This window comes from Cynocephalus volans, chromosome 3 (assembly GCF_027409185.1).
Source record: "Cynocephalus volans isolate mCynVol1 chromosome 3, mCynVol1.pri, whole genome shotgun sequence".
Taxonomy (NCBI): Eukaryota; Metazoa; Chordata; class Mammalia; order Dermoptera; family Cynocephalidae; genus Cynocephalus; species Cynocephalus volans.
In genome coordinates, this window is record NC_084462.1 from 121,895,538 (window position 1) to 121,922,554 (window position 27,017).

At 34.0% G+C, this 27,017-nt stretch overlaps 1 protein-coding gene across 1 annotated transcript in view; it reads left to right on the forward strand.

Annotated features, from left to right (window-relative positions):
* MIPOL1 (mirror-image polydactyly 1) overlaps window positions 1-27,017 on the forward strand; it is a 296,888-nt gene that overhangs the window by 239,077 nt on the left and 30,794 nt on the right. Inside the window, exon 10 of the mRNA XM_063091188.1 lies at window positions 13,435-13,665. Coding sequence (XP_062947258.1) covers window positions 13,435-13,665 — 231 coding nt within the window. The remainder of the gene's footprint in view (window positions 1-13,434; window positions 13,666-27,017) is intronic.

Here is a 27,017-nt window from a genome sequence, read left to right on the forward strand (position 1 = left end):
AACTCGTCACCAAACTCAAGGTCAATTAGATTTTCTCTTGTTATCTTTTTGAAGTTGCATAATTTTATGTTTTACTGTTTTATCCTGTGATCCATTTTGATTTACTTTTTGTGAAAAGTATAAGGTCTGTGTCTAGATTCATTTTTTTTTATATGGATATTCAATTGTTCCAGCAGCATTTGTTGGAAAAGACTATCCTTTATTTATTGAATTGTCTTTGTTCCTTTGTAAATGTTCAGTTGACCTTATTTTTCCCTCAAGAGATGAATGAATTAAGAAAATGTAGTATATATGCACATTAGAATACTATTCAGCCTTCAAAAAGAAGCTATGAGTTCTGTCATTTGTCTTTGTTTTTAGTTTTCAGAAGTTTAATTATGTTGTGTCTTTGCATGTCCTTATATGAGTTTTCCTCATTTGGATTTTTCTCAGCTTCTAGGTTTATGTGTCTTGCTACATTTGGAAAGTTTTCAGCCATTATTTCTTTAAGTAGATTTTCGTCTGTCATTTTTTGTTTCTCCTTCCATGACTCTGATGACATGAATGTTAGATCAGTGGAATCACTAGACTAATTTACGGAATAAATCTTCTCATTTAACCACTCTTAATCATTCTGAATATATTTGCCTCTACTTGTATGTCATTCAGAATTAAGGCCTATTATACTAGAGCATAAGCTGATTTCCTCAGAAATCAGTGAGGAGGTCAACTACTATTTTCTCGAAAGGGCCTTAGCAAAATAATTGATGATGCAGTAAACCAGGAAATAATAGTAGACACTGTCCTCTCAGAAATGTGTACTCAGGAAAAGGTAGCACATACTTCTGCCTTTCCTACTTTGTTTGGTTTTATTTATTTTAATTCAGTAAAACAAGCCAGACCTGCCTCTTTTTTTAAAAGAATGATTTAAGAATGTTATCAGTAAGTGAATAAAGGCTGAGAAAACTAGTTTGCTTCTCCTAGTTCATGAAAAGCCTGTAGAAACAGGCAGTCATTTTTCAGCAAAGTATTTACAAAATGTCTGAATAACATTGTAAGATTTTATACAAAGTTAACTATAAAGCATTTATTTAAAATACAATGCAGATATGAATGCCTGTTCTTTGTGAGGTATTGTGCTAGATATTTTCACACATATAGCACATCTCATTTTATTATCGTATGAACTCTGTGAGATTTTTTTCATTGCTTTAGAGTTGAAGAAATTAATATTCAGAGGGTAAAATATTTGTCTCAAGGTAACAGAGAGTGAATGACAGACTGAAATTTGAATCTACCTCTTCTAAGTCCAACCCAACATCTTTTCATCCAGGTTCAGCATTCTTGGCATATTGGTATGGGTAATTCTTTGCTGTGAGAATCTGTCCTCTGTATCATAGGATGTTTAGCAGCATCTCCGGCCTCTACCCACTAAATGCCAGTAGCATCTCCTCCTACTCCAGTTGTGACAACCAAAAATGTCTTTACAGATTGCAAAATGTACTCTAAGGGACAAAATATCTCCTGGTTAAGAACTACTGATCTATATTATTATACCTCACCTCTAAATTTTAATCCAAAAATTTTTTAAAATTATTTTTATTTGTTCAATTTATTTTAATTGGCACATTGTAATTGTACATGCTTATGGGGTATAGTCTGATATTTTGATACATGTATGTGTTGTATAACGATCAGGTCAGGGTAGTTAACATAATCATCACATCATGCATTTATCATTTCTTTGTGGCAAAAACCTTCAAAATCCTCTCCTCTAGCTGTTATGCAATATGCAAAACTTACCTGTCAACCATTGTCGCCCAAGTGTGCAGTAGAATACCAGAACTTATTTCTCCTATCTAATTGTAATTTTATACCTGTTGGCCAACTTCTCCCTGTTTTCCCTTCCTCCAGCCCCTCACCAGTGTTTGTCTTTCTGTGCCTGGCTTACTTCACTTAATATAATGACCTGCAAGTCCATCCATGTTGCCAAAAATGACAAGATTTCATTCTTTTTTATGACTGAATAGTATTCTATTGTGTATATATACCACTTTTTTTATCCATTCATCCGTTGTCAGACACTTAAGTTGATTTGCTTTCTTGCTGGTTGTAAATTATACTGCAATAAGCATGGGAATGCGTATATCTTTTCAACATGTTGACCTCATTTCCTTTGGGTATATACCCAGTAGTGGAATTGTTGGATCGTATGATAGTTCTATTTTTAATTTTTTGAGGAAACTCCATACTGTTTTCCATAATTGTTGTTCTAGTTTACACTCCCACCAACAAGGTGGAAGTGTTCTCTTTTCTTCACATCCTTGACAACACTTGTTTTCTTTTGTCTTTTTGATAATAGCCATTCTAACTGGAGTGAGGTGGTATCTCACTGTTGTTTTGATTTGCATTTCCCTGATGGTTTGTGATGTTGAACAATTTTTCATATCCCTGTTGGCCATTTATATGTCTTCTTTTGAGAAGTGTCAATTAAGATCCTTGCCCACTTCTCAATTGAGTTATTCTTTGTTTTGCTCTTGAGTCGTTTAAGTTCTTTAATATATTCTTGATATTAACCCCTTGTCAGATGTATGGTTTGCAAATATTTTCTCCCATTTTATAGGTTGTCTCTTCGCGCTAACAGTTTCCTTTAATGTGCAAAAGCTTTTTAGTTTGATGTAATCCCATTTGTCTATTTTTGCTTTTATTACTTGTGCTTTTGATGCCTTATTTTTAAAAATCTTTGCCTAGCCCCATATTGCGGATCCTTTCCCTATGTTTCCTTCTAGTAGTTTCATAGTTTCAGATTCTACATTTAAATCTTTAATCCATTTTAAGTTGATTTTTGTATATGGTGAGAGGTAGAGGTCTAGTCTTATTTCTACTGCATGTGAGTATTCAGTTTTCCCAGTACCATTTACTGAAGAGACTGTTTTTTCCCCAGTAGGTATTCTTGGCACCTTTTTCAAAGATCAGTTGACTATAGGTGTGTAAATTTATTTCTGGGCCTCTCTATTCTGTTCCATGGGTATATGTGTTTGATTTTATGCCAGTACCATTAAGTTTGGGGTACTATTCATTTGTAGCATAATTTGAAGTCAGGTAGTGTGATGCCTCCAGCTTTGCTTGTTTTTCTCGGATTTCTTTGGCTATTGGGGTCTTTTTTGGTTCCATGTGAATTTTAGGATTGTTTTTTCTATTTCAGTGAAGAATAGCATTGGTATTAAAACTGTAGATCACTTTGGGTAGAATAGCCATTTTAACAATATTAATTCTTCTAATCCATGAACATGAAATATCTTTGAATTTATTTATGTCCTCTTCAATTTCTTTCCTCAAAGTTTTATAGTTTCCATTGGAGAGATCTTTCATCTCCTTGGTTAAGTTTATTCCTAGGTATTTTTATTTATTTATTTATTATAAAAGGGATTGTTTACTTGAATTCTTTTCAGATAGTTTCCTATTATGTGGAAACACTACTGACTTTTGTATGTCGATTTTGTATTGTGCAACTTTACTGAATTTGTTTATTAGTTCTAGCAGTTTTTTGGTAGATTCTTTAAGGTTTTCTGTATATTGGATCATGTCATCCACAAACAGGGACAGTTTGGCATACTCCTTTCCAATTTGGATGGCTTTTATTTCTTTCTCTTGTCTAATTGCTCTGGGTAGGACTTCCAGTACTCTGTTGAGTAGAAGTGGAGAATGTGGGCATCCTTGTCTTGTTCCCAATCTAAGAGGGAAAGCTTTCAGCATTTCTCCATTTGGTATGATTTTAGTTGTGGGTTTGTCATATATAGCCTTAATTGTATTGAGATACATACCTTCTATACCTAGTTTGCTAAGAGTTTTTATTGTGAAGGAATGTTGAATTTTGTCAAGTCCTTTTTCTACATCAGTTGAAATGGTCATATGGTTTTGGTCTTTCTGTTAATGTGGTATATCACATTTATTAATTTGCATATGTAAAATCATCCTTGCATCTCTGGGTAAATCTCACTTGATCATAGTGAATGATCTTTTTTATGTGCTGTTGGATTGTATTTGCTAGTGTCTTGTTGAGAATATTTACATCTATGTTCATCAGAAATATTGACCTGTAATTTTCTTTTTCTGTTGTGTCCTTGTCCAGTTTTGGAATCAGAGTAATGCTGGCCTCATAAAATAAGTTGGGAAGTATTCCATCCTCAATTTTTTTGAAATAATCTGATGATAATTGGTATTAGTTCTCTTTAAATGTTTGGTAGAATTCAGCAGTGAAGACATCAGGTCCTGGGATTTTCTTTAATGACATACTTTGTATTACTAATTCAATTTCCTCCCTTATTTGTCTGTTTAGATTTTCCATTTCTTCATAATTTAATCTTGGTACATTATATTTGTTCAGTAATTTATCCATATTCTTTGTTATCAAATTTGTTGGCATGTAGTTGTTCATAATACTCTATATGATCCTTTGTATTTCTGTTCAGTTGCAGTGTGTCCTTTTTCACTTCTGATTTTATTTATTTGAGTCATATCTCTTTTATTTTTGGTTAGTCTAGCCAAAGGTTTGTCAACTTTGTTTATCTTTTCAAAAAATTAACTCTGTTTCACTGATCTTTAATTTTTTTTTTTTTTTTAGTTTCTATTTCATATATTTCTGCTCTGAGCTTTATTATTTCTCTCCTTCTGCCAATTCTGGGTTTAGTTTATTGTTTTTCTAGTTCCTTTAGGCGCATAGTTAGGTTCTTATTAGAAATCTTTCTTCTTTTTTGATATAGGTATTTATTGCTATAAACTTGCCTTTTAGAAATGCTTTTCCCAAATTCCATAGTTTTCAGTATGATGTGTTTCCATTCTCATTTGTCTCAAGGAATTTTTTAACTTTCTTTTTAATTTCTTCATGAACCCATTGGTTATTTAGGAGCATGTTGTTTAATATTCATGTATTTGTAAAGTTTCCAAAATTTTTCTTGTTGTTGATTTCTAGTTTTATACCATGTGGTCAGAAAAGATACTTGATAATGATCTCTATCTTTTAAATTTTGTGTAGACTTCTTCTATAGCCTAACATATGATCTATCCTAAAGAAATTCGTTCCATGTGCATTTGAGAAGAATGTGTACTCTGAAGCTTTTGTATGGAATGTTCTGTGAGTGTCTGCAAGGTTCATTTGGTCTATGGTGCAGTTTAAGTCAGATGTTTCTTTGTTTATTTTCTGTCCAGATGAAAGTGGGGTGTTAAGGTTTATTTTCTGTCTTTGTTGAAAGTGGGGTGTTAAAGTTCCATACTATATTGAGATTGCATTTGATCCCTCCCCTTAGTTCTAATAATGTTTGCTTTACATGTCTGGGTGCTCTGGTGTTGGGTGCATATATATTAACAGTTGTATGCCCTGTTGTTGAATACATCCTTCTATCATTGTATAATGACCTTCTTTGTTTCCTTTTGCAGTTTTTCGACTTAAAGTCTATTTTATCTGATATAGGTATGACAACTCCCACTTGCTTTTGGTTTCCATTTGCGTGGGATATCTATTTTTAGCCCTTCACTTTCAGCCTATGTTTCTCTTGTAATAGTTACATGAGCCTCTTATAGGCAGCATATCATTGGATATTGTTTTGTTATGTTTTTATCCATTCAGCCACTCTATATTTTTCAATTGGAGAGTTTAATACATTTGCATTCAAGGCAAATACTGACCTTTGAAAAGTTACTCCTGCCATTTTTGTAATGGTTTTCTAGTTGTTTTATAGATCCTTAGTTCCTTTCTTTTTCTTTTGTTAGTTACTCCTGTGGATTGGTGGGTTTCTGTGGTGCTAACCTTTGTTCTCTTTCTCATTTGTGTGTCTCCCTTAATTTCTTTTTCATGATTACATTTCAGCTAATGTGAAGAGTCTTATAGTTATAGTAAACTATTTCAAGCTGATAGCAACTTCACTTTAGTCACAGGAAAATACTCTATAGACTCACACACATACACAATTTATATTTTTGTTGCCTTAATTTATGTTTGTGTCTATTGTATGTTTCTTAGCCACTAATTGTAGCTGTTGTTTTTTGGCCATTTTTACTTTAAATCTTCATACTAGAGGATGGAAGGATTTACGTAGCCCCATACCTCACTGGGGTATTCTGAGTTTCAATTATGAATTTACCTCTACTTTTTTATGTTTTCATGATAGTAATTGTTGTCTTTTCTTTGCCAGTTGTAGTACTCTCTTAAGGATTTCTTGTAAGACTGGTCTAGTAATAATGAATTCCCTCAGCTTTTGCTTGTCTGGAAATGTTTTTATATCATTCCATTCTCTCCTGGCCTACAAGGTTTCTGTTGAAAAATCTGCTGATAGTCTAATGGAGATTCCCTTATATTTGACTTTAGGCTTTTCTCTTTCAGCTTTTAGAATTCTCTCTTTGTCTTTGACTTTTGACAGTTTGATTATGATGTGCCTCTGAGAAGATCTTTTTTGGTTGAATGTAATTAGGGACCTTTGAGCTTCCTGAATTAGAATGTTCATATCTCTCCCAACATATGAGAAGTTTTCAGCTATTATTTCATTTAATAGGGTTTCTGTGCCTTTCCCTATCTTTTTTTCCCTATGGAACATCTGTTATTTGAACATTTGTGTGCTTAATGGTGTTCCACAAGTCTCTTAGGCTCTCTTCATTCTTTTTCATTCTTTCTTTTTTTTTCTCTCTTTTGGCTGGGAAATTTCAGAAGATCTGTCTTATGTTCAAAAAGTCTCCTCTGTTTGATCTTGTCTGTTGTTGAAACTCTCAATTGTATTTTTTAGTTCATTTATTGAGTTCTTCAGCTCCAAGATTTCTGTTTGGCTATTTTTTAATGTTATCTATCTCTGTTGAATTTCTCATTTAGAACAAGAATTGTTTTCCTGACTTCATTGAATTATTTGTCTGTGTTCTCTTATATCTTGTTCATTTTCCTTAAGGTCATTATTTGAAATTCCTTTACAAATATTTCATAACTGTCTTTTTCTTTGGCTTCTGTTACTGGAGATTTATTCTGTTCCTTTAGGAGTGGCATATTTCCTTGCTTTTTTGTGTTTCTTGCATCCCTATGTTGGTATCTGCACATCTAATGGAGTAGTTGCTTTTCCCATTTTATGGAGTAGATTATGTAGAAATGAATTTTTCCTGTATGTGGGTGCTAGGGTGTCTGTTGAATATACTGTGTTGGCTTTGGTTTCGGGTGGACTCAGTAGCATAATCTGTGTTGTTTCTTTGGTTGTAATCCTCTTCAGTGATGTCTGCAAGTTCCTCAATTGCCTAGAGTGTAAGAGTTTGTATCAACACTGGCATTGTTTTGCTGGGTCAGAGACTCTGGGCTGGTTGTTGGGACAGGTGTGCGCAGGTGCAGGGGGCCAACTGGCTGTTTGGTAATCTCTCTGAGGTGCAGCATCACTGCCCAGCCAGCTATTAGGCAAGGTGTGGGCATGCAGCTCTGAGATTTTCTCTCCTGGGGGTGGTGTGTTGCCTAACCCGCTTTTGGGCTGGATATAGGTATGCCTGGGTGTGGGGGCAAAGTGGGAGGTTCAAGCATCTCCGTGAAAGTCTCTCAGAGGAGTAGATGCCACTGCTTGTCCAGGAGCTGGTGTGCACAGGTGCAGCAGGGCCCAGCAGCTTCATGGAGGGCCACCAGGTGGAGGCAGAGTTACCATCAGATCTGCTGTCCATCAGGGAGCAGGCATGCACCAGTACTGCAGGGCCTGGTAGCTCCATGGAGGGCCACCAGGTCAGCTATCTAGCCTGGAGCAGGCCTGCAAGGGTGTATCAGGTCCCAAGAGCTCTGTAGAGCCTACCAGTAAAGACAAAGCCACTGCCTGATCCACTGCCAGGCAAGGGGTAGGCATGCAGTGGCACAGCAGAGCCTGGCAGTGCTATGTAAAGCCACTGGATCAGCTGTTGATCCTGGAGCAGGGCTGCCAGTATGTAGCCAGGCCCAGCAACTCTATACAGGCCTGCCATGGAGAGGCAAAGCTGTTGCCTGATCACTGTCTGTCAGGGAGCAGCTATACAATAGTGCAACAGGGCCCAGCAGCCCTGTGAAGGGCCATAGGTGGAAGCAGACCTACCACCAGATTGGCTTTCAGGCTAGTGGGATATGCAGGGTGGGTGCACATGAATGTGGTGGACTATTGCCTATCGGCACCTTCTCTGCTGAGCAGGTTTGCTTGTTCTCCTTAAGGATAGGGGATGCCACATGGGTTCAGAAGCTGGGTTATTAGTCTTTCTGTCTGTTCTAGGCTCCAGATAGCCAGGGTCATGGTCCTACCAGTGCTCCTGTGAACATGGTAGAATGAAGGTGGGGCTTGAAGATGGAGGGAATCAATTTCCACCGGCTCCCAGGGCAGGATACACACTAGCAGTGGGTTTGCTTTCAAGCTGGCACTGTGCCGTAACTGCTAAGGTCAGGAAGGTGAGGGTTGCTTTACTTAGGTTTCTACTGTGGGGCCGTGCAGCTGCACAAACTCCCAGCTATTTGCCAAATTGGGTTTGGGGCCTGAGAGGACTGGGGGACTCTGTTGTGGCAGGGATTGCTGGCGTTTTGGCAGCAGTGGATACAACTTGGGTTTTTCCAGCTTATCTTCTCTCCACCTCATTCCAAGCTAGTCCCTGCAAGGAGAAAGCAAGGCAGAAGCAGGATGTCTTGCTTTGCTCTTTATGGTGCTATCCTGGTCTTTCATGTTCCACAAGGATTTCAACACTCCCCTGGTACTCTGCAGCATATTTCTTCACTCATTCCAGTCAAAATATTGTTGTTTATTTGTTGTTTTGGTCTCTTTTTTGTGGGGGGGAGGGGCCGGCATCAAACAACTCTAGTCAGCTATCTTGCTTTAATCCAAAAATATTTATCTAATTAAAATAGCATATATAGAAAACACAATTAATTGAGCCATTACTATAAAATAAATGAAGCATAAACAGAAAAGTAATTGCATATTGTAGGATGATGAGTTGATCTTGAGTAATACCTAATAATGGAGACAAGAGAGGAAGTCAGGAAAAGTAGCATCAAAACTTGATATAAGTGAAAAAGTACTAGTTGCAGGAATAAACTAAATCCATGTGTGACATTACAGTTGAGAGAGAGAGGGTTCAATGAGCAGGTAAGCAGACAAGTTGAGGAGAATATAAATATTTGCAAGCAAAGCATGTAACTATGTCATAAAACTGGTATTCCAGGGCCGAGCCCGTGGCGCACTCGGTAGAGTGCTGCGCTGGGAGCGCAGCGACGCTCCCGCCGCGGGTTCGGCTCCTATATAGGAATGGCCGGTGCACTCACTGGCTGAGTGCCGGTCACGAAAAAAAAAAAAACTGATATTCCAAGATATTTTAAGTTGAGATATTATGGAGAGTCAGAGACCAGAAACGTTCAGGACCTACAGAGGCAATAGACCAGGAAGTAGTGAAACAAAGACAGAAACCACTGCAGACAGGAAATTATTACATGCTGCTTATTGGAATAATGCCCGTTGAAGGGCATTTTCTACTTTGGCCTGCCATGGGACTCAATTTTGTGAGCAGCATGGAGTTAATGTACAGTCTCACTTGATGAGAATTACAAATATGATAATATGAAATATTACTAAGTAAAAATATTTTTAAAGTCTCACTTTGTATACTAAATTAGAAAAACTAAATTCATTAAAAATTACATAATTTCAAAACTGGAAGAGTGAATTGAAACCACGCTTATAGTATTATTTCATTGCCTTCATGGTAAACGGAAACTAAACTTCTGAGAGTGATTTAATCACTCTTCTGCTGTTATCATATCATTTCTTCTTACTAAAACTTAAAATATATTCCCTTACAATATAAGTACTATTAAGTTGTAATGCTACTGTTATGCTGAAAAAATGCATCTGAAAATTAGTAACTCATGTAAGGAAAATTAGTATCTTTGGAAAGAGGTTAAATGTGACATGACTCTATGAAGAAAGCTAAACAATGGAGCCCTGTTTTCAATTTAGGGATGAGTGCTCTGAGGGAAAAACACCACAGAAGCAAAAACATGCTTCAGTGGCTGTAGATTTATATATGCTAGGAATATATTCCCCTTACTTCATTTTTATTCCTACAGAAAAATTCTCTTAGAATTATAAATGTTATGATTTATTCAAGTTCTTAAAGAATGTATTCTCATAAAGTAAAATTGCCCTATATAGATGGAGTATTAATATGTTATAATTGGGAACTAAATCCCAAGTTGAAATTGAAAAAAAAATGCAAATTATTGAAGTTCTAAGAAGGTAAAGAGTAGACTCTGTGAGACAGACTAACAAAGGAAATATCAAAATTTAGTTTGAAGAGTCACAAGGGTTTATTCAAGAAAGTGATATTTATGCTCAGACTTGAAGAATGATTAGGAGTCCGTCAAGTGGAAGCACGGAGGGAAAGGCATTCCAGACAAATGCCGTCAGCAGGAAAAAGCTTGCTGTATTTGAGAAACTGAATGCCTGGCTAAAAGGTGAGGAGGTATAGAGGCCAGATGATACAGGGCTTTGTAGACTATGACAAGTATAGATTGTTCAAGCACAAGGAGAAAAACCGTGGGTTGAAATTCTGGCTCTGCTAAGTGTATGGAATTGATTAAATTACTTGCCTCTCTTAGTTTCAATTTCTTCATTAGTAAAAAAAGGAATATTAATAGGATTTCTCATGCAGGTTCTTGTGAGGATTAGTGAGATGAAATATGTACCTTGGTATTTTTAGAGGTTTTTTCCCTGCGTGAAATGAGATGCTATTGTAGGAATTTTAAGTGGCATTATCTACTTCATCTTTTTTAAAAGATCACTGCAGCTACTGCTGCTGTTTGAGAAGGTTTTGATGAGAATTAAAAGGTTTTCAAGACATTTTAAATAATGAGTAGCTTTTTGAGCTTGAGAGTAAAGGTCCCAATCACATTCCATGTGAGAGAAAAATAAAAATCAAGTATAAGTTTGTCCAAAAAATTTTATTTGATTAAAGACTAGGAAGTGAAGAATGATTAGAGAATTAAATCAGGATGCCATCATTTTAATAATAGTGAGATTTTAAAGACTAAATGATTGATTCTTAATACTTAATTCGTTATAGTATACTAGTTAGTGCTTTAGACATGATACAGAAATGCAGAATTCCCAAACTAAGATGGCCCACTGTGACTTTTAAATGAGACCATATATGTAAGGCTAAAATATAAAGGAATGGGGTAAGCTAAGATTTTTTTAATAGGACAGAAAAAGCAGTGCCACTAAAGAAACAATAAGTTGGACTTCATTAAAAGTAAGAACTTAGCTTCATCAAAAACAGCATTAACAGAATGAAATATCACTGTACCCTTTCAGAAGGGCTAAAGTTAAAAGCACTGACAATACCACCCTGAGAGAGGATGAAGAGCAACTAAAACTCTCATATGTTGCTGATGGGAGTATAAGTGGGTACAATCGATATGGAAAATTGTTTGCAGCATCTGCTAAATCTGAACATACATACACCCTATGGAGAAATTCTACTCCAGAAATAAATACTTGGGTTCATCAAAAGACCCAAATAAGAATACTCATAGCAATACCAAAGAATGGCTAAATAAGTTGTGGTATATGTATTTTACAGAGTATTTCATATTAATATAAACAATGAACTACATACAACAACAGGGTAAATCTCATAAACCTAATGTTGAGTGAAATGAGCCAGACAGAAAGTTCAAAAATAGCCAATACTAATCTTGATAGATATTAGATTAATAATTATTGGGGGAGGAGGAGAAAAAACAGGGAGGGAACACTGGAGAGTCTTCTAGGTTTCTGTATTTGTTCTGTATTTTGTTTTTACATTTTTGTGAATGTTTTAGATGTGTGCACATTAAGTAATTTAAAATATAATAATTAAAATGTAATTAATAGTATTTGAAATGTAAAAATCATAAAGACTTTTTAAAAAAGATTTTTCTCTTTGTTTCTTTTTAGTTTTTTTATTTCTTGCATCTTTCAAGTAGATAAAGAGGGTGGGCTGAAGGAAATTGGAACTTGGTTTGAATGGGCAGGATGCAGAAAATGTGAGAGGACACAATAGGAAAATGGGCAAGATACAGAAGTCTTTAGGCATATGGGTTGGTAGAAAGTACTGAGAAGAAATGAAATAGGGTTAGTTAGACTAATAGCAATGTGAAAACCATGGAAAAAGATACTTTTTAAGACTCCACAAATGTGTTCACATCATTCTAATTTTTTTTTGTAGTGACCAATTGACCACAGTTTAGCAATTGTCTCTACTCTTATGGACTAATTTGAATCCTGAAATGATTTTTTTTTTTTTTTGGCATACTAACTGTCCTTGTTTCATGTCTGTCTTATTTCTATGTGACACCTTCTCCAAAGTGAGCACACTGTAAAAGCATTATAGGTAACTTTTAAAAAAGAAGAAATTTATAATTAGTTTGAACAGTTTTAAATAAAGTATCAGACTAGATATTGGGCCAGTGCTAAAGTTCACTTACTAGCTCTTCGCAGCTTTAGAATTATATTGCTTTCTTTCACATTATCAATCTGTATTATATCGTTAGGTTGTTTTACTTTGAGTCTCCAATCGACATTTCCTTTGTATGCATATACTTAAATTATTTTATTTAATAAAAAAAGAACATCTCCCATGTGGATTTTAAATTTCCCTTATTAAATATTTATATTTTCAAAATGTCTTTATTTAATTGAGTGAGGTGCTTGGTGCCATTTCAAAATAACCTCAGGTGGTAGGTGTAATGACATATCAAAGATTTGACCTTTAGCATTTTAGGATTCTATTTGTTTGCGTTTTCTTCTGCATTCATTTAGTCTTAATTTATATGCTATTTCTCTGTATGATTTAATGAGTGGCTGTATTTGGCATAGATTCATTAATAAAAAAAATATATATATGAGTATATACTATTTCTCTGCAATCTAACTAGTGATTTTTAACTTCATTTATATCTCAACTGTGACAAGAAGAAAATACTGTGTATAAAGCAGGTTGGTATTTGCACAAAACTCATTCATTCTCATTAAGTGCTTAGCAGAATAGACCCTGGATCTACTAAACTGATGCCCATTCTCTTATTTCTCACTTCTTTGCAGTCAGCTTATTATACTCTTTTATTTACCTTGAGATACTTTATTTTCCAATTCTCTGCTATTCCTTTTAAATAAAATTGAATGTAATATTTACACTGGTATAATTAACATTTTGCAGCATCTTTTTGTATGCTTTGGTAGCAATAATCATTTGTCTGGTTAGCTTACAGCCTAGAAGCAGAGAAACAGAATAATTATCAATTATAATATTGTGGCATAAAAATTATTTTTATTTACTCATTTAAGTATTTATTGATATTTAGAAATACAGATTCTAAATAGATATTTTTTGTTAAATAGAGCATTGATCAATCAGCACATTATTTATGTTTAAATTATTTTTGTATTTTTTCAGTCTACACAAATCTTTATCTCAAGAAGAAAATCTAAAGGATCAGTTTAACCATACCCTTAGTACCTATGAAGAAGCTTTAAAAAACAGAGAGAAAATTGTTTCCATCACTCAACAACAAAATGAGGAACTGGCTACCCAACTGCAACAAGCTCTGACAGAGCTAGCAAACATGGAATTACAGCTTCGGCATGCTGTAGAGGCCTCCCAAGTGGCCAATGAAAAAGTTCAGAAGTGAGTAAAATCATTTTGCATTATTTCAAAAACATGAAACAAAACAAAAAATATTTTCTTTTGAGAACTGAACAATATATACTTACTGTTCATGCTATTAATAGTTTAAGACAAAAGTAAATTGAACTAAATGAACTTTTTTAGATTGCATACCATATTCATATTTGAGGTCAAAAGACATTTTCTTGGGAACATTGTTACTATTTAGGGCAAACCATTTTTATTTAATAACTGATCTTCATCGGTTCATGGAGGTCATACAATTTAAATCATTTCACACTCCCAAGTTAATAGGCAAAGTTATTAGCAAAGGGAAGAAGCAGTCAAGCTATCTGCTGTACTCATTTAGCTTCACAATAATCCTGCTTGAGTTGATATCATCTGTGACCTTGCAATCTGAGACTTCTAGGTGCACAGAATCCAGTACAGTGAAATTAATTTTCTTGTGTTGTTCTTCTGAAGTATTCAATACAGCTTTTCACAGTGCATAATTATATTTGTTTATTTAGGATGATCTTTGCATTTTTATTAAAATTTAAATAAAGCTGCATAATCAATCAGTCCTTGTGACAGCTAGCAGAATGTTAACAAATAACTTACCAGGCAAAGAAGTCACTTGTTAATTTATGGGACTTGAACATTGTAGCAAAATTTTCTGAGGCAGCTTTAATGTAATAGAACTTGTTGTTTGTAACCTTCCGTATGTACTGTTAACAGCATTACATCATTCACATACCTAATCACCTTCACTTTCTAAGATATATCTTTTTTCTTAACAATTTTTTTTCAGTTTTACAGTATAAAATAGTGCTCACTTCAAGGTTTCTTTCTTCTCACTACTTCTCATTTGAAAATAAGTCATTGCAACTATTTCCCCAATATCCCTGAAATTATATTTTGATTAACAGTCTAAGGTCAGATAAATCTACAGTGAAGATCATTTTAAAACAGTTTAGAAATATTAATCTTTACTACCAGTGTACCTTGAAACTTTTGATTTATGCAAGTATCATATATTTCTGTAGGATTATAGATTAGGTTCATATTCAGTCAAAAACTATATCCATTTATTCACAATGTACATTAACATTATATTCTAAGAACACCATGATATATATAGGTAGATCTCATTTTATTGTAAATCACAATCAGTAACTTTTGACAGTCAGGATCTGAATAGCCCTATTTGTTCAAAATCTACAATAATTACAAAATTCAAAGTTTTCTTTACATGTAATCTTTTAATCTCTATACATGACTGAAATTTCCTAAAACATTGTTCCCAGAGACCAATTAGATTTTTAAAAAATCTTTGAAAATGTTGTCAAACTTGTATATTTTGTTTTAGATCTCATCAACTATTATTATCATTTTGTAAAAGAAAGAACTTCTGTACACCAAGAAGTAGAAATAAAATTATCTTAGATAATGCTTTAAATTGGATAATTTTAAACCATTTGATAAACAAATATCATCCTTATCTTGCACATTTAACCACAGTTCAAAACTTTTTAATGGAATGACACCAATCTGTGGAGCAGAGTTTAAGTACAACTATGTTGTTTACAAGAGTTAAATGTTAAATTTAAATTATAAATCTTTTATTACCAACAGTTGGTAATAAAAGATTTCCAACAGTAAGACATAGATGAAATATTATCAAACTTTCCTTTTCATATTCAATCTACTCTATTTCATTTTTAATTGCCATTAATCACATGAAGTATAACTTCATTGAAGTTAATGTGGACATCCATTTATTTTATTGGGTTTAAGAGGAAGGTTATCCTGTTAAAGGAAATCAACTTATATGGCTTTGTAAGACAATGTTAGTTCTCTTTACATAAACTGAAATTACTATTATCAGCAAATATTTTGGAAAGTCTTTTGAAAATATGTCATTATCCAGCCAACTTAAAATTTAAACTAAAAAGGCCCACATTTTCTCTTTTCTCTTCACAAGCAAATTTCTTGAATAACTGATCTATATTCACTATGTCTAATTTTTCAATTTTCATTTACTCTTCTGCTACTCAACACACTATGGCTAGTTCTCGTACTGAAATTGTTGTTCTTATGATCGTCAGTAATTTTCTAACTACTAAATTCATTGGCCCATTTCTAACTATGTTTTTATTATACAACACATGATCATGGTAAACATGAATTAAAATACTCATGTATCTTCAGGAATATAGCATAATGGTTTAAAAGCTCAGACTTTAGATTCAGAATGCTTAGGTGTATGAACTTGGACATTTTACTTTAAAATGTTGTGCTGATGTAGAACATAATATGTGGACAGTAAAACTTCTACCTCATAACATTGTTGTGAGCATTAGATAATACATGTAATGCTTTCAGAACAATGCATATTACATAATCTCTCATTCTCTTGGCATTTCACTGCATACCGCACTATCTTTTTCCTCAGAAGGGCTCTGCCTTTTTCCCCCATAAGAACCTTATTCATTGTATGCGTGTCAGTGCAGCATAGAGGATAGAAGACAGGCTTTGTAGTCAGGTCAGACAGTCCTGGGTTTGAATCCCTGTTTTCCTACTAATTACCTGTGAGATTTGGGGCACATTACTTAACCCCTGTAAGCAAAATTTCTTCAGATAAAAAACTCAAACAGTAATAATGGCTTCACAGGCAGGGTTCGTGTGAGGAATAAATTGGATAGCATGTGGAATGCCTAGTGTAGTGACAGTTACTATTATAAGCATTCTATAAAATATATTATTAGTATCATCATAATCATCAATTTAGCAAAGCCAGTTCAATTGCATCTTCTCTACAAAGTCTTCTCCAACTTCCTAGTAAATAAAATGTTTCTTCTGTGTGTTGTCCTAGTATTTTGTTTTTAAAAAGTGTATTATTAGAAGCTTTTTCAGACAGCAGTATTCTCACTTAGTCGAACCTTATAGCCTGTTGCTGTATACAGAGTTATTGTGTTATTTATCTGTAACTGTGTCTTTCCTACTAGGATGTGAGTACCTTAAGAGTAGAAACCATGCCTTAGTCATTCTTGTATTCCTAACAATTTACATGATACATCTCACCATTCATTAAGTACTTAATTAATGTTTTGTTTTGTTTTGTTTTGAAAACAGGGAGGGAGCTTATGTCCTAAAGCCTGGGAATTACATAGATAATAAGATATAACCATATAATTACATAATATTATTTTAGGACTTATTAAGGTTAGCAGGCATGCCAGTGACATATCCAGTCTTCTTTCAGGATATTTTTCCTACTTAAACTCTCTTTATCATTTAATACTGTCCCACTCCTTCTTGAAGCCCTTTGTTTTCTTGGGTTCTATGGAACCATTTTCTTCTACTTCTACTACTTTTCTGACTATTCCTATTCTGCTTTTTTAAGGGAATATGTCTCCCAGCTATCCCTAAATAATGGTTTCTCTGAAGGTTTTAGTTTTCTTTTACCTCTATACAGTTCCTATGAATGTTATTCATTTCTGTAAGTTTCAACTACTACCGATTAGCCAAATAACTTTCAAATATTTATCTTAATACTCGTCTATCTCCTGAGATCCAATCTCATGTTCCCAAAACTCTATTCTTCACTCCTCTGAAAATAAAGTCCTCCCTGTTATTCTTTATTTTCTGTCTCAATTAATGGACTTTACTAATTTTAGTTCTGTCCTTGTTTCCTCACTCTTTTTTACCTTTCCATTTACTTTGCCACCAATCTCTGTTTTATCCATTGCCTAAATATCTCCTGCTTCCCTTCACCCCATCTGTATCATCTCTTGTCTAAACTGTTGCAGTAATCATAAAACCAGTCTACCTGCCTTAGTTCTTTAGAGCTTTTCTTCTTCACTGCCACCAGCCTTAATCTTTCTAAAACATAAACCAGGTCAAATTACTTCTACATTTAAAATTTTTCAGAACATCCCTCTCTAAGCACTGGACAGATCATCTAGGCAACAAATCAACAGAGAAACACAGGATTTAAACTAGACTTTAGACCAACTGGACTTAGTGGATATCTACAGAACATTTCTTACAATAACTACAGAATATACATTCTTCTCATCATCACATGGAACATTCTCCAGGATACACCACATTAGGTCACAAATCAAGTTTCAACAAATTTTTAAAAATTGAAATTATTTCAAGTACCTTTTCAGGCCACAACAGATTAAAACTAGAAATCAATAAGCAAAACTCTGGGAACTATACAAATACATGAAAATTAAGTAACAGGCTCATGATCAACCTATGGGTTCAAGAAGAAATTAAACAGGAAATCAAAAATTTTATTTGCATCTGATGAAAATACAGAAACATCATACCAAAACCTGTGAGGTACTGCAAAAGTAGTGTTGGGCGTCTCCGGCAGCCACACAGGACCCCAACAGGTTTTTCCTTTCCCTAGAGGGTTGGGGCCAAAGGGATTGCCCTTTTCTCCCCCCCAGGATGCGGGGCAAAAAGAGATTCCAAGAGATGGGTGAGCACACTGCTGCTCTCCCAGATAGGGAACAAACACATACACATGCAGCGGGGGTTCTGTCAGGCAGTTCCGTTTATTGTAACACAAAAGATTATATTTATATGCTTAGCAGGCGGGGATTTCCAAGCTTAGGCCAATCCTTGAAAAGGTCAAATGTGCACATGCCTTGCCTCTCTATGCTTAGCCCTCCCCCTTAACTTCCCTTAGGTGCCACCTTTTATCCGTTTAGGCCATCTGTTATTTTTGCTTAGAAAAAGGGCACGGTCCCATAAAGTAGTATTAACAGAAGTTATTGCAATAAACACTTATATCAAAAGAATAGAAAGATTTTCAATGAACAACCAAATGCTACACCTCAAAGCACTAGAAAAAGCAGAACAGTCCAATCCCAAAATTAGTAGACAGAATGAAATAATTAAGATCAGAGAAAAACTAAGTGAAATAGAAACCCCCAAAAAGGTTCAAAAGATCAATGAAACAAAAAGTTGTTTTTTTGAGAAGATAAACAAAATAGACAAACCATTAGCTAAGCTAACTAAAACGAGAGAAAACCCAAATAACAAAAATTAGAAATGAAAAAGGAGACATTACAACTGATGCCACAGAAATGCAAAGAATCATTAGAGACAATTACAAACAAATGTATGCCCACAAATTTGAAAACCTGGAGGAAATGGACAAATTTCTGGACACATACCAACTACAAAGACTGAACCAAGAAGAAATAGGAAACCTGAACAGACCAATAACAAGCAATGAGATTGAAACAGTAATCAGCAGTCTCACAACAAAGAAAAGCCCAGGACAAGATGACTCTACTGCTGAATTCTAACAAAGCTTTAAGTAAGAATAAACACCAGTTCTCTTCAAACTATTCAAAACATTGAAACAGAAGCCCTTCTCCCCAAACTCATAATGTGAAGCCAGCATCACCCTGGCCAGACCCAAGGCATAACAACAACAAAAAAAAACTACAGGCCAACATCTCTGATGAACATAAATGCAAAAATATTCAACAAAATATTAGCAAACAGAATAGAGCAACACATCAAACAGTGATCAAGTGAGATTCACCCCAGGGATGCAAGGATCATTCAACAAGTCAATAAATGCAATACACCCTGTCAACAAAATCAAGGACAAAACCATATGATTATCTCAATAAATGCAGAAAAAGCATTTGACAATATTCAGAATCTTCATGATAAAGACTTTCAGCAAATTAGGTATAGAAGGAAAGTATTTCAGCACAATAAGAGCCATATATGACAAACCCACTGCCAATATCATCCTGAATGAACATCCTTAAGAACAGGACTTAGACAGGGATGCCCACTCTCACCCCTCCTATTTAACATGGTATTGGAAGTACTAGCCAGAGCAATCAGGCAAGAGAAAGAAATAAGGGGCATCCAGATTAGAAAAGATGAAGTCAAACTCCCTCTGTTTGCAGTTGACATGATCCTATATGTAGAAAAACCTAAAGACTCTACAAAAAAATTGTTAGAGCTGATAAACAATTTCAATAAAGTTGCAGGATACAAAATCAACTTGCAAAAATTAGTGGCATTTTTATACTCCAATAACAAACTAGCAGAAAAAAGAAATCAAGAAGGAAGCCTATTTACAATAGTCACCAAAAAAATCAAATACCTAGCAGTCATTTTAACCAAGGAGGTGAAAGATCTCTACAATAAGAACTACAAATCACTGCTGAAAGAAACTAAAGGGGCTGGCCAGTTAGCTCAGTTGGTTAGAGCACAGCCTTATAACACCAAGGTCACATGTTCAGATCCCCATACTGGCCAGCCATCAAAAAAAAAGAAGACACAAAAAAGATAGAAACATATTCCCTGCTCTAGGATTAGAAAAATTAACATTGTGGAAATGTCCATAGTACCCAAAGTGATCTGCAATCCCCATCAAAATACCAATGACATTCTTCACAGAAATAGAAAAAACAATCCTACCATTCATATGGAACAACAAAAGACCTGAATAGCCAAAGCAATTCTGAGCATAAATAAATAAATAAATAAAGCCAGAGGCATAACACTACCTGACTTCAAATTATACTAGAAAGCTATAGTAACCAAAACAGCATGGTAACAGCATAAAAACAGATACTTGGACCAATGGAACAGAATAGAGAACCCAGAAATCAACCCACATACTTACAGTCAACTGATCTTTTACAAAGGGAACAAGAACATACATTGGAAAGAAGACTACCTCTTCAATAAGTGGTTCTGGGAAAACTGGACATCCACATGTGGAAGAATGAAACTAGACCTGTACCTGTCACCATATACCAGAATCAACTGAAAATAGATTAAAGACTTAAATATAAGACCTGAAACTATAAAACTCCTAAAAGAAAACATAGGGGAAACACTTCAGGAAGTCGGATTTGGCAAAGACAATGAATAAGACCCCCAAAGTACAGGCAACAACAGAAAAAATAAACAAATGGGATTATATCAAACTAAAAAGCTTCTGCACAGCAAGCGAAACAAGAGAGTGAAAAGACAATATTTGCAAACTATGTATCCGACAAGGAATAAATATTCAGAATATGCAAGTAACTCAAACAACTTAGTAAAAAAAGAAAGTAACAATTTAAAAATGGGCAAAGGAGCTAAATAGGCATTTCTCAAAGGAAGATACACAAATGGCCAATAGACACATGAAAAAATGCTCAGCATTACTAAGCATCAGGGAAATGCAAAGGAACACCACATTGAGATATCATCTCACCCCAGTTAGACTGGTCATTATCAAAAAGACAGAGAATAAGAAATGCTAGCGAGGACACAGAACAAGGGGAACTCTCTACATTGTTGGTGGGACTGTAAATTAGTTCAGCCATTATGGAAAACAGTATAGTGGTTCCTCAAACAACTACAGCTAGAACTGCCATACAGCTAGCACACCAACCCCACTGCTGGGCATATGCCCAAAAGAATGGAAATCATCATGTTGAAAGGATACCTGTACTCCCATGTTTATTGCAGCTCTATTTACAGTAGCCAAGAGTTGAAACAAACCTAAATATCCATTGGTGGATGATTGGATAAGGAAAATGTGCTATATATACACAATGGAATACTGTTCTGCCATGAAAAAGAATGAAATTCTGCCATTCACAACAACATGGATGAACTTACAGAAAATCATGGTGAATGAAATAAGCCAGGCACAGAAAGAGAAATACTGGCATATTCTCACTCATAAGCGGAAGCTAAAAAAAATTTTAAAATTTTTTAAAAAGAAAGAAAGATACAACAATCTGTCATTGGAGGGGATTGTCATCTAAAGAATAGGAATAAACTTGTGTCTAAGGAAAAAAAATAGGAAGATACAGCAGTCATAATAATTTGTTGAACTTTCAAAAGGAGAGAACAGAACTGAGACCAACAGAGGTGAGAAAGGGGGAGAGGGAGGGTGTGTAAGCCAAAAACTGGAAAAGGGCCATGAAAAATGATTACATTGTGTAATGTTGAAAATACTGATTATCCTGATTTAAGCATCACATATAGCACACAAGTATGGGCATTCAGTGCTGTACCCCACAGATATGTACAATCAATTATGTTTCAATAAATTTTTTAAAAAGGAAAAATAAAAGTCTTTTAGGGACCCTTCATCCCCTACAAGTTGAACAACTTAACATGGCATATAAGGCCTTTCATTGGCCTTTCCTATTGCTGTAGTATTATTTCCTCCCATGATCCCTACCACAACATGTTTGCCATGCTATTTCTTTTTCTTAGAACACATCTCTCCCTTTTAGTGTCTGGACAAATTTTTGTTACTCCCTAAAATGCAGTCCAAATGTTACACCCACAACGAAGCCTTAACTGGCTTCTTCTAGTTAATTGTTTCTTTATTTTTTCTTTCTTTATTGTTTTCATAATACTTAATCTATACCTTTAATAATCATCTAGTTGTTATAACTGTTTGTATATCTATTTCTTATTTACTCTACTCTCTCCCAAATTTCCCAAGACATGGACAATGTTCTATTGATCTTTGTATCCCCACCTCCTCCAGAAACACAGAGATGCTTCCTGAAAAGTAGGTACTTCATAAATGCTTATGAACAAATGAACTAGAACAATTTAATAGTGCTATAGACTAACAGAATAAAGTACAAGCAGGTCATAGATAAATAATTTTTCTCCCAACCCAGTGCCCAAAGCTTACCAGTTTCATATAAGAGTATGACTTTTGTGGTGGTTCTGCTGCCTCCCCTCACTGGCACCACCTCACCTTTCACTCTCCTAGGAACTCTTGTTCTAACCACACACTTCCATCAATTTTAATTACATTTAAAAGAAATAAAATCTTTAGTAATAGTGGAGAGAGACCATATATTATTGCTAATTATAGATTTTAAGTTTATATTTTATTTTCTTTCAGAGTCATAAAAATGGTTAGCGTTTTCTTAAGTTTTTTAGCTTATAGGAGTATTCCTGAAAAGAAAAGTATGGAATTTTAATCCATAGGCTAGCAGTATTTATAGGGAGATAATCACTTATAGGATAAAATTCAGTGAGTGCCAGACCTCCTTGCCCAAAAACAGCTTCTTGGCCTAGCTGTCATAAAGCCCAAAATTTTACCAGTGGAAATCCATTCTCTTGAGTTAAGAATTACTCTATTTATGTACGTCTACTGAAAAATGTTTTTATTTGTGGAAGAATAGTGTATCATGATTTAGCTTTCAGATTGCTCTTTTCATGATACTGAATGCACTTGGTTTTGGAGGGAGGAGTTATATGGAGGGGAAGGACTAAAGAACAGGTGCAGAGCCCAGGAATTTTGTAGGAGAAACTTCCCTTAACAGTTTTGTTAAGGACCATCCCTAATCCCCATTTATTAAGGAGAAAATAGACACACCAATTCATTAAATGTTTTTATTATCATGAGAGATTTAAAATTCTGTGATTCTTTATGTTATATTTTATTTTCCATCTGTCTTTTCATCTATAGGTATGCTTCTTGTGGTCTGGAACAAAGTTCCAAAGGGATTTTAAAAATAAACATTGCTATACTTACCATACCTAAGCTGCACATAATAACTTAAAAGTGATTACAACCAGACATAAGGTTAGAAGATCTCTTATTTTATTTACATTAAAGTAATTTTTGTCACAAACCATCTTTACTGTGGGCCAGATTTACAGTGACATGATTCAAATTCCCTCATAAACTGCAATTATATAATGAATAGATCAGACAAATAGATGCAGAAAAAAATTGTAAACTTTAAACTTATTTTCAAGATGTATCAACCCTTTATAACTTTCATACCATATTTTTCTTAAAAAAGAAGAATCTGTTACTTAAAATTTGCCGGCATTCTGCTCATCTCAGATTTCGATAGCATAATTAAAATATCAAAGATCAGAATAAAACATTTCAATTGGTAGATTTTTAAAGTAGAAAACTGCCTTTTGAAGTATAGGGTATCTTGCATCTTTTGAGTGGTATTGACAAAAAAACAAACGAAAAACATGTAAAGCTATGAAAGTCTTTCCTGCCTCTTGACCAAATACTGATTTCTATGAAGAAGTTGAGGTTACAAAGAAATTGTGAATTCTCAGCCTGTTTTCCCTGCTGATGAGTAAGAACTGTCTGTAGTTCTCTTCAAAGTGTCAGGGGAGTCACCATAGTGTCACACAAGGATTCTTAGCATAGAGCAAACATACTTTCCACAAACTCAGCTGCTTAATCTGTTTGCAGGTTGAATTATAAAACAGGATAGATGACTCTGGGTGCTGGGAAGGGGAACAGAGCATTTCCACAGTTTCTTGATTTTAAAAAAGAAAAAGAAAGCCTACTATTTTCATCAAAAGACTTCACTAGACTTTTTAGTTTTGTTGCTGGTTCCAGAATTTGATTTTAACCATATGAAAAATAATTATACTACAGTATTCTTAAGTAGTTTAATAAGAGAGGCCTCAGTGATTTTTTAAAAAAATAATTGCATTGTCTTTTCATTAAAATTATTCTGCTTCTTGTCAACCTTACCTGTGATTTTTTTTCTATAAATTCTTGGTTGTACAATAAGTTTCAAGGCAACATGTCTGAATGCTGTAAATACTTGTTGATTGAATCAAAGAATAAATTTTGTAAATTCTCAACTCAGCATAAGGTATAAATCAATATTTAGTATAATGTTTAAAGTTTACTTTGATTTATTGGTACTATTAATAAGTGGGAAGACTTAAAACTTTTCTGGAAATTACTCTTTAAAATGTTTTTTGTGTTTGAGGTTTAAAAGCCCTCTGAAATATGACTTATACCTCAGCAAATAACAGGTCACATAGTTCATTTAAGTGTAATAGTTTATCTACAAATGCCTTCCCCAATCAGCTTTTGAAGGCACCTTCTAAATCTAGATCTAATTAGTTATAGCTTTATTGTCATTTATATATGGAAGATGGACTCAGGTGACTGCTACGCAATCATTATAAGATGTACAGCATCTAAACATGCTTAATTTTTATTCTTTGACACATGAAATGCCTGTAAAAAATTTAATATTCTGGATTTGTGAATCATAAACACGTTTTTAAATTACCTAATTACATATTTAACTTGTGAAATACAAGTCTTGTACTCTGTCAAACAAGTATGTATTTTATTAAAATTATCAATTACATTATAGATTTGTATAGCGGATCACCTTTCTCATCCATCAGGTACAAGAAGTTGGTTTCTTTAGAGCTACTTTTATTAAGCCCAGAGATACCTACTATATGTTACATATACATAATTATATTCATTTATTTATAAAAACTAAAGAATTTGGGCTTACATCTTAACCTTTAGGGAATATCTTACTTTGACATGAAGAAGAAACATAATTTCAATTGTCTGGCTCATTTCTTTATACCAAGGAAGGATTAATGTAGGATTATTAGGATTGGAGCCTAACCCAGAATGTGAGAAATTCCAATGGAGTGAAAAGTGAAAGATCCAGGCTAAAGAAGAAAAGGGGCTCTCTAAAACTAAGACTCTCTACTTTACATGATAAGATAGATCCCATTAATAGTTGACATTATGGAATGAATAAAAAGCATGAAAGTAGGAACTAAAACATTAAATTACAACATGACTTCTTGCATTTGATCTACTGCTTCATTTCAGAAGCTGTCTTGCAATAGATGAACTAGATTTGGGCAAGTATATATTTCTGCATACCAAGATAGAACACATTTCAGATGAGCACAATGGAGTGGAATGGGAAAAAAAGAACAAAAGACTAAAAGATGAAAGATCCATACTTTTTCAGTTTAAGACTAAATAAGATACAGGGATTTTTGTTGTTGTTTTTCATTAATCCCAGTGCTACAATGATTAAAAGTCAGAGGTAGACTTCCTGTCATTTTAAGGAAACTCTGGAATCCACTTATACAATGTTCATGTGTATTTTAACTAGAACATGATAGGCAAAAAAAATTATATTTAGGCAAAAAAAATTATATATATAACAGGGGTTTTTATACCTCAGAGACATTCATGGGTGATTTTCACAAATATGCTTATATATGGAATGTCAGTTCTTTAAGAGATATATGATCTAACAAGTATCTTTTTCCTTGGTTCTGTTCTTAGCTACAGTCAAAAGTCTTCTTAGTGTTTAACCCATGACAGGATATATAGCTCCTGGGTACTTCTGTGGTTAGGAGAACTCATCTATCTTACATGAGAATAGTTTAGGAATTGATAAAAATAAGATGTATAAAGTGATTAGAATTCCTTAGGAAAAGTTTACTTAAATGGTACTGATCACCAGTGTACTTTAAAATATTTGTGTAGTAGTAAAAGGAAAATGGAAGCTGTTATAGAAAATAGATTTTTAGAAGTTTTCCTCATTCCTACTTGGATTTTGCTGAACCTCATTATACTTGATGTTATGTACTTAATATATCTTTATACTTGATACTTGATACAGCTCACTCAGAACTTCTCCCTTTTCTTTCTCTATTTGTGAACACATAGATTAGATATAACATACCTACCTGTTAATATAGCAAATGTATGTTTTCTTATATAAATCAGGGTCTAGTTTGCTTTTAATAAATCCTCAGTATACCCCATTTACAACCTGATGTACACAGTATACCCAGCTAACCTAAACAGACAGTTAAAATTTCCTTACTAGGTATAGATTTTATTCCTAAAATATAATTGGAAAAAACTCAGTTGAACTCAAGACAAAGTAAAAATACAAATTTCACTTGAATTCTAAGGTTTCTTGATTGATTATTTCTCCTTAGTAGGTCAGGGATTTGCCCATGTGCATATATGACCCTCAGTATTTATAATTTATAGAATGAAAGAATTCTTTGGTTGTTTCAGTGTAACTTTGTCTAATGTTGAAACCATAAACATTGTCTATACATAAACTTCATTCTTGATCATTTACATTTAAAGATAAACTTTCTATGACAGTATCGTATGTAGCTGAAGTGTATCTTCCTTCTTCTTAATTGTTATGTATTCTTAAGAACTCAACAGAGCCTGTTTTTTTCTTCAGTCCTTAACTTAAGTGTAATGAAAAAAATAGTTATGCTATTGTGGATTACTTTGTCAGGTGTTCCTATAGAAAGACTGACTAAAAGTAAAAAATAAGGTTTCAAAAATTACATAGTAAATGTCATTTTGGAACTTACTAAACTAATTTTAATTTTTTAATTGCTTTGGCATTTATACCATACAAACTTAACAGTTCTTGGAACATCATCATCATTTTACTTTTTCCTTTGACACATACAACAGTATCCTAAAAGCACATGAAAGCATATGTTATTTCTCTTTATGTTATCACTTGCCATATAACAAGTTTTATAGAAGTAAAAAT